General features: G+C 33.7%; 1 protein-coding gene across 1 annotated transcript; it reads right to left on the bottom strand.

The window, feature by feature from the left end:
- Positions 1-7,546: 7,546 nt before the first annotated feature.
- On the bottom strand, positions 7,547-9,053 carry LOC114325068 (zinc finger protein 567-like). Its single transcript, XM_050662915.1, has one exon. The coding sequence runs from the start codon at positions 8,837-8,839 to the stop codon at positions 7,601-7,603; it is 1,239 nt and encodes a 412-aa protein (XP_050518872.1). The 5' UTR covers positions 8,840-9,053; the 3' UTR covers positions 7,547-7,600.
- Between the last annotated feature and the right edge of the window lie 408 nt (positions 9,054-9,461).

Here is a 9,461-nt window from a genome sequence, read left to right as displayed (position 1 = left end):
TGTGCTTTTGTCTTGGGGGCGGTTCCCAACCCTTTTCAGGGTGGACAATTTTTTGCCTTAATAACTACGGAAGTTGATAGAGAACCTAATACTAAGCAAAAACTGTTCTATAATTTTTTTTTGGAAAACTCAATTCTTTTTGAGTTATTCCTGGTTGAAAATTAACCATTTTCATTGAAACATAACACCTTTTCAAACGGTTTTTTGCGAATACCTTAAAAACTATGCATCTAACTAAAAAAACTATTTAAAAACATTTTTGTAGCTTATAAAATAATAAAGAGATTCTTTCCTTTACGAATCTTCTAGTTATAACACAAAAAGAGATATGGTAAGTGAAAAAAACTTGTTTTCTTGGTGCATGCTCCAATCAGTGTATTTAACTTGAACTAACAGAGAAACGGTCGATTTTAGGTGTATAATGCTACCAATAACTTTTGTTGTGCTTGAAATGACCTATAAATTAAGCAATATTAAATGTCGATTACATTCAAACTATGCGAGATAAACTGTAAAAAATTTGATGACTAACGTATTTTAAGAAAAAAAAAATGAGAAGTATATTTAACCCCTCATCCACAAGAATTTAAATGCATCGTTTTCCTTCTACAATACATTTTACTATAGAGTTCTTTTTATGTTCAAAAAGTTGGGCGGGTTTAAAATGAATGGTTTTTGAAAAAAATAAGATCAAATTATTGAGCGTATTTTTAAATTTTCTTAAAAATCTTCCTATTTCTCCATGTAACTCGAAAACGATAAGAGATGCCAAAAAAAGATTCCATACAAAAATGTAGGTTTCTTCTAGATAAACATTTTGATTTTATTTTTTATAACAGTATCTCTTATCATTTTCAAGTTACATGAAGAAAAAGGAAGATTTTTAAGAAAATTTAAATATGCGCTCTATAATTTTATTTTATTTTTTTTCAAAAACCATTCATTTTAAACCCGCTTAACTTTTTGAACATAAAAATAAAACTGTAGTAAAATGTATTGTAGAAGAAACACGATGTATTTAAATTCTGACGGATGAGGGGTTAAATATACTTCTCAATTTTTTTCTTAAAATTCGTTAGTCATCAATTTTTTGCAGCATATCGCGCTTAGTTTGAATGTAATGGACATTTAATATTGCATATTTGAAAGGACTTTTCAAGCACAATAAAAGGTATTGGTATTTCAAGTTGAATACACTGATTTGAGCATGCACCAAAAAACAAACACTTTTTACCTACCATATCTCTTTTTGTGTTATAACTAGGAGATTGAAGAAGGAACAGATCTCTTTGATTTTTTGTGAGCTACAAAAATGTTTTATATTCGCAAAAATCCTTTGATCTCTTTGATTTTTTGTGAGCTACAAAAATGTTTTATAAGGTATTCGCAAAAATCCGTTTGAAAAGGTGTTATATTTCAAAGAAAATGGCCAAGTTTTCGAAAAAAAAATTATAGAACAGTTTTTGCTTAGAATTAGGTTCTCTAGCAACTTCCGTAGTTGTTTAACCAAAAATTTTCCACCCCCGAGAAGGGGTGGGAACCGCCCCCAAGAAAAAAGCACACATCGGCATGGGGTAGACTTTGAATTAGGAGATATTTTCAGGCTATTCCTAAAATTTCATTAAAATCCATGCAGTAGGATAGAATTCGGAGGTAATAACCTGTTCTTGCTCTCATTGACTGCCCTACTACTCTAAAAATGTAAATGATATTACTAAACCCAGAAAAACGGACAATGTTATTACATATTATTTTCACTTTGTCCTAGTTACTTGTTTTATAATATTATCTGTTAGTAAATGTTCTCTTATTAGAACCGATTATTTTTTTATTCTCATCTTAAGTACATAATTATAAAATCAAAGACTTTTTTTGGAACCACGCGCTTTGAAGCTATTTCTAGATCGTTGTCGATCTTATCAGATCACCATCAGTGATCTGGTAAGATCGACCATTCTATTTGTTAGGTGAAATTAGCCCACGAGTTGTGTATAAAACTTTGATGCTACATAGTTGTTAAATAATAATTAAATTTATAAAATGACACTTGTACGACTAAGCACGTACATATGTGAAAATCTTGAACAACGGACGCCGTCGAAAGACTCGCGTCGCTCAAGTGGAATTGGGCAGGACACGTCGAGAGATTGTCAGACAACCGATGGACAAAACGTATTTTCGAGTGGAGGCCACGAGAAGAAGCAGTATGTTACAGAGATCTCTTATTCTGTCGTTCGGTATTCTGTCTCTCAGTGTTTTCCCAGTTATTGACCTCAACGTTCTCATTTCTGATGTTCTCAGTGCCCTCTTGGTTTCTGCTATGTCACATCTTGTTTCTATCGCGTACGTCATGATCGGTCTTACACATGATTTGTATATGCGTACTTTTCCTTCCAGCCTCATATCTTTGATTCTCCAAATGACATCCCTCAGACATCCTGACACGTACCTAATTGGCTTTGTTTGCTTGCTTTCGGACGCTCTCTTTAACATCTCCATAACTACATATTTCGACTCCCAGATATTGTAATCTCGAGATTTGTTCAATTAGTTCGTGTTAATTACTAATTTGCATCTGATGGGTTCCCTTGACACTACCAGGGATTTTGTCTTAGCTGTTGATATTTTCATGTTGTAGTTCTTCTACACTTTGTTGACTGCTAACTAAAAAGCATTCAAGGCTTATATAGACAATTCCAGTTTAAAACAAACGCTTGTCCATCTCTCTGACGCCTGTCTATAATTAAGTTCTTTTGTCGGCTCAATCTGATATAAACAAACGGTGGAATTGGAACATTTCAACGACAAACAGTTAACTAAATACTGAATTCCTTCATAAATAAAAGTCGCCTATAATTTTATCATGACAAAAATAATCACGTAATATCCCACAAAAAAAACAAGGCACGATATTTCTGCTATACTTGATTTCCAAAGCGACAAACTGTGAGAAAATTTGCGGTTTTCAAATGACATAATGGAACTTCTATTATACCGAGGGCGTTTAATAAATACGGTCTTATAATTAAAAAAATAAGGGGTGAAACGATCATGATTTTGACACCGTTTCAAGTCTGCTATTAATTTCAATTCAAAATCTCTCTTTTTCGCAGTACCATGGTCCTTAAATAATTCGTCTCGTACCAACAGAGGAAAAACATTCAAATAACCATTTTTTAACAATTATTAAAGATAAAAGTAAATTCTTACCATTAACTAACACATTTATTCAAAAATACTTATAAAATACTATTTCTTACAAGTTTTTTCATGCTTGTCTCTAATAGTTTTAGTATAACAACCTTTTTGGCACTTCCCGCAGGAGTAAGGCCGTTCCCCGGTATGCGTTCGTAGATGGACCTTAAGTGTTGAACTTTGGGAGAAGCTTTTATCACATAAATGGCACTTATGTGGCTTTTCCCCAGTATGAGTTCGAAGATGGATCTTCAAGTAACAATTCTTTTTAAATTTTTTGTTGCACAAAGAACATACATACTGTCCTTCTTTATGTATTTTCATATGTGCTGTTAAAGGCCATTTAGAAGCAAATGAACGTCCACAGTCAGTGCAAAGGAAAGATTGTCGCTCCTTCTCGCTGGAATGGATATGTTCCATGTGTTGATCCAGATTTTTTTTATAAGGTAAAGTCAAATTACACGCCGTACATTTATATTTTTTGAATTTGATGAAAGAGTTGTCGCTATGGCTTTCTTGTATGTGGACCAGCAATTGCTTAGTGGTTGGAAATTCGCGAGAGCAAACTTTGCAACATTTCGGTTCAAACTCTCTATACATTTTGTGAAACATTTTGTGATCTTCAAGCCAAGTGTTTGAGAAAAAATGTCTATCACATTCCGTACAGTATAATTCTTCTTTTATGTGTTCTGAACGAATATGGAAGAACAAGGAATCTGTAATTTGGGTACTAAAACTTTTACAAACGACACAAACGAATGTTTTGGGGTCAGAACTGTGCGTGGCATTGTGGATGCTCAAGCTGTACTCATTGTCGTAGTTCCTCTTACAGATTTCGCAGTAGTTCTCTTTGATTCTGTGAGCTCGTTTGAAGTGACAATGGTAGCTCCATTTATTCTTAAAAGTAAGCAGACAAAGATCGCAAGTAACTTTTTCGTCGTCTTTAACCGAATCCATAAACATCAAGTTATCACCAGTTTCTTCTTTATCTTCACTCGAATCTTGCAATTGATCTGCTACTATTTTATGCATCTCGTAATGATCAAACAAGCTATCTTTGCAATCGTGTTCTTTACAACAAATCCTGCAGTTCCACATAACGTCACTTGTCGATGTATTTTGCATCTCTTTTTCTACCAACGATCGTTTCTTTAATACATAAGCAGGAAGTAGATTATTCTCAAAAGCAAAATAATCGAACGGATTTTTATATTTTTCGATTATTTTCGGTACTTTTAAGTCGGTACAAGTAAGTCTGGTATTCTCTTTAGTCTTTGCTTTTTTACTTTCTGGTTTTTCTCTGTTTGTTTTTCTTTCGCTTATTTTTGTTTCGTTTGTTTTTGGTTCGTCTGTTTTTGTTTCGTTTGTTTTTGTTTCGTCTGTTTTTGTTTTGTTTGTTTTTGTTTCGTCTTTTTTTGATTCGTTTGTTTTTGTTTCGTCTGTGTTTGTAACTTCCAAAGGATCTCTTGGTATGTCTTGTTCTTTGCGGACTGTTTCAACATTAGCTGTATTAGGAGAACGTATTAACAAATAAGCCGGAACCATGTCAATTGCCAATTCCACATCAAGGTTATCATTTCTGGAAGATCTACAAAATAAATCATATTAATAATTCAATCTGTTATTTACATACTTGTTAAATACTTATTCGCAAGTAACTTTAGAAACTTTACAATGTGTTATATAAATATTGTTTTACTACAACATGATCTACAGACTTGCAGGAGTGGTATTCATTGTACATAAAAAAACCTCTAGCTAGTGTCTCTATCCAATAAGCACTAGAAGAACTTACTACGGGAATAAAAATAAATGGTCGCCAATCAATAATAATAGTTTGCCGACGATACTATTTTATTAGCCAGGGCCGCCGCTCCCATGTGTGCAAAGTGTGCATCGCACACGGGCGGCCAAAAGCCATAGTCCACTGATGATAATTTTTTTAAACGAAAATAAATTGAAAAAACAAATAGTCATGATTCACATATTTCTATAAATTTTAATATTCCAAACAATCTAAACAAAGATGCCAGAAAATGTTCTTTATTATATGAACTGCCCTTTTGCAGCAGTAGTCATAAAGTAGTTCCGGGAATGCTTTTTAATTCAAAGTGGCTGGCGGTTTTCGGACTTTAAGGATATTTTTATCTACGTGGTCCATATGCGGATTGTTCAAATTCTGAACATTTATGATTTGTTAAGAGAGTACGACACGACAATAGGATACTTTCCGAGAATTTAGATAAGTGTTTGTTAAGTTGCTCTCATTGAGTAATAAAAAAGTCTTTTTTATTACTCGATGGTTTAAAAAAATCTTTTTTATTACTCGATGGTTGCTCTGTTATAATATTGCTCCTTTATGCTTATGTATGGTTATAGATGGGTTATAGTTCAGTTTAAGTTGAGAATTTGATGATTTTAGACACGCTTTTGATAATCGATTTTGTTTGTAATAGATATATAGTAGTGTGCCCGTTTATTTTGCATACTACTGTATTTCAAATAGGCCTGGATCCCGCGTGCCAAAAAAAGTCGATTAATAGCAAGCTGAAAATTTGTTAATAGCTTAACGGTGTCTAGTCGTGCAAACTTTGATGTACGGGAACACTGTTGCAGTGGAAGTATTAATTGTGGAACAGTTTAAAAATTTGGAACATCAGATTACGAAAACGTCCCATGTATTTGGTTGGGCAGAACATCCAATTGATTTGTTACCCTTTCATTACACTCTCATGCAAAAATCAGACGGCTATTACTAACCAACATGATTCTTGTCATTTGACATGTTCTTCGTGTTTCACTCATTAAAATGCCCAGTTGGTCATAGACACCAGTCTGAGTTTTGCATGAGAGTTTAATGAAATGGTAACAAATCAATTGGAAGTTATGTCCGACAAAATACATGGAACGTTTTCGTAGTCTGACGTTAAAAATTTTTAACCTGTTCCACAATTAAAACTTCCCCTGTTCGTGTTACCATACATCAAAGTTTGTCCGACTAGACACCGTTAAGCTATTAACAAATTTTCAGCTTGCTATTAATCAACTTTTTTTTGGTACGCGGGATCTAGGTTTAAAAGTAACGTCGAGATCAGAGCAATTATTTTTCATATATTACCCGTTACGGTTACGATGTATCTCCTGCACATTTCTTTAAATACTAGTACCTATGTTGAAACGACTAAAGTGTTAAAAGGGGGCGGCAAATATTAAGTTGCACAAGGGTGGCCAACACTTTAGCGGCGGTCCTTTTATTAGCAGAATGTTTTGAGGATGTACAAGAAATTGTTAACAGGGTGGTAGAAGTCAGTAAAGAAAACTAGTCTGTCCCTGGACACAAAAAATGCCCAATTTATGTTTAAATTACAAAAGCCCAACAGCTCCAAGAAAGCATAACAATACACGAAGAACACATTAAAAAAGTTGAAAAATATAAATATCTATGTACAATATAATTAATGAAAATAATAAGTACACAGAAGAGATTAAAGCAAGAATAGGAAAAGCGAGAAATGCTTTCAACATAAAAAAGTATTTTGTAACAGGGACATTACAATTTATTTAAAGATAAGACTTCTGAGATTAACTTTCAAACTTTAATTACATTAAAGTTTGAAATTTTGCAAAGATTAGAATAGAAGCCTTCGAGTTATGGGCCTACAGAAGGATAGTAAGAAAAAGTTGGGTGGATAGAATCATGAAATGCCAAGGTGTTAAGAAGAATGTGAAAAGATAAAGAGGTTTTGAATACAACTAAAGTTAGAAAACTGCAATATCTGGGACTCATGAGGAGCGAGCGTTATAACGTGTTGCAATTAATAATACAAGGAGGAATACAGGGTAGAAGCAATCGTGAAAGAAGACGCATCTCCTGGTTAAACAATTTGAGAGCTCGGTTTAACTGCACTTCTGTTGATCTCCTTAGAGAGGCGGTGTCGAATTGCCATGATGGTTGCCAATCTTCTTAGAGAAGATGGCACATGAAGAAGTAGAAGAAGTAGATCTCAGTTTAACTTGAAATTCAAAATCAGCCAAGCAATGGAATGTGTTCTTAAAATTATACCCCAAAAAACCACAATGCGAAAAAAATTTCCTCCAAAAAATTTGCCATTCAGTGTATACCCCCAAAAAATCCCCCAAACACGAAAAAATACCGGAAATTTGGGGAAAATTCCCCCAATCTGGCAACCTTGAGGGTGAGCGATAACTATCATGGTTGATTGAAATATTATTTTTCAATGGTATTTCGGTTATCTGGGGTAGTTTATCGTGACAAAATTTGGCGCCCAACGTGGTTCCCAACAGGTTGTGCGGCCCAACTAACAATTATTAAAGATTCCAAATTCCCACCATTAATTAATACATTTATTCAAAAATACTTATAAAATGTAAAACTCCTATAAAACTATTTCTTACAAGATTTTTCATGCTTGTCTCTAATAGTTTTAGTAAAACAACCTTTTTGGCACTTCCTGCAGGAGTAAGGACGTTCTCCGGTATGCTGTCGTAGGTGGACAGTGAGGGGTGATCTTTGGGCGAACGATTTTTCACATAAATGACACTTATGTGGTTTTTCACCAGTGTGAGTTCGAAGATGAATTGTCAAGTACGTTTTCTGTTTAAATTTTTTGTTGCAAAAAGAACATACATACTGTCCTTCTTTGTGTATGTTCATATGTTTCGTTAAAGGGTTTTTAGAAGCAAATGAACGTCCACAGTCAGTGCAAAGGAAAGATTTTTGCTCCTTCTCGCTGGAATGGATATGTTTGATGTGTAGATCCAGATTCCTTTTATATGGTAAAGTCAAATCACACGCAGTACATTTATATTTTTTGAATTTGATGAGAGAGTTGTCGCTATGGCTTTCTTGTATGTGGACCAGCAATTGCTTAGTGGTTGGAAATTCGCGAGAACAAACTTTGCAACGCTTCGGTTCAAACTCTTTATACATTTTATGAAACATTTTGTGATCTTCAAGCCAAGTGTTTGAGAAAAAATGGGTGTCACATTCACTACAGTATAATTCTTCTTTTAAGTGTTCTGTACGAATATGAAAAAACAAGGAGTCTGTAATTACAGTACTAAAACTTTTACAAATGACACAAACAAATGTTGAGGGGTCAGAACTGTGTGTGGCATTGTGGATGCTCAAGCTGAACTCATTTGCGAAGTTGTACTTGCATATTTCACAGTAGTTTTCTTTCGATCTATGGCGCTGTTGAAGGTGAATATGATAGGTCGCCTTATTTTTTAAAGTCGCCAAACACAGGTCACAAGTAACTTTTTCGTCATCTGTATCCAAAAATACGTATTTATCTGCTTGATCTTCACTACAATCCTCTAAATGTTCTGCTATTGTTTTATGCATTTCGTAGTGTTCAAGTAAACTCTCTTTGCTCTCATGTTCTTTACAACAAACTTTACACTCCCATACAAATTTTTTTATATTTTGCCGCTCTTCTTCTGTCATTGGTGGCTCTTTTGAATTCTTCAAATGGTCGGAATAATCAAATGGATTTTTATATTTTTCGGTATTTTTAATGAAACCGGGATTCTTTATAGCTTTAGACTTTATAGTAATTGACCTTTTTCTGGCTGTTTTTGTTTCTTCTGTCTTTGTATTTTTCAATGAAGAGTTTATCATCTTTTGTTCTCCACTAAACGTTGTTTCATCATTATCCGTATACAGGCTCCGTATACGGATTTCCGTATACGTATCCGTATACAGGCTCCGTATTTCCGTATGAGGCTCTGTTTTTATTAACACATAGGTCGGGATCGTGCCAATTGCCAACTTCACATCAAAGTTGTTTGGAGTATTCGTATGGATGGTATTATAATTATACGAAGCATTTCCGAAAAATCTAAAAAATAAATGATATTATTACTCTACCCGGAAAAATTAACAATTTTATTACAGACTCTCTTCACTTTATCCTAGTTATTTGTTTTAAAATATTCTCTGTTATTAAATGTTCTCTCTCAACTGATTATTATTTATTTTCATCTTAAGTACATAATTATAAAAAAAATCAAACACATTCTGAACCACGTCCTTTGAAGCCGGCTATTAACATCGAAGGAAAATCTCTCTTTATCGCAGTACCATGGTCCTTAAATATATATTTCGTATTGTACCATTAGAGGAAAAGCATTCAAATAACGAACGAAAGTTTTACTTTCAACATTAACAATATTGAAAATAAAACTTTATTAGAACTAATCTTCTAATTACATCATTCATGGCTTACAAAATTTGCAAGCCA

Source organism: Diabrotica virgifera, chromosome 9 (genome assembly GCF_917563875.1).
Source record: "Diabrotica virgifera virgifera chromosome 9, PGI_DIABVI_V3a".
Taxonomy (NCBI): domain Eukaryota; kingdom Metazoa; phylum Arthropoda; class Insecta; order Coleoptera; family Chrysomelidae; genus Diabrotica; species Diabrotica virgifera.
The sequence above is the reverse complement of the archived record's forward strand: the minus strand, read 5'-3'. Positions and strand labels throughout refer to the sequence as shown.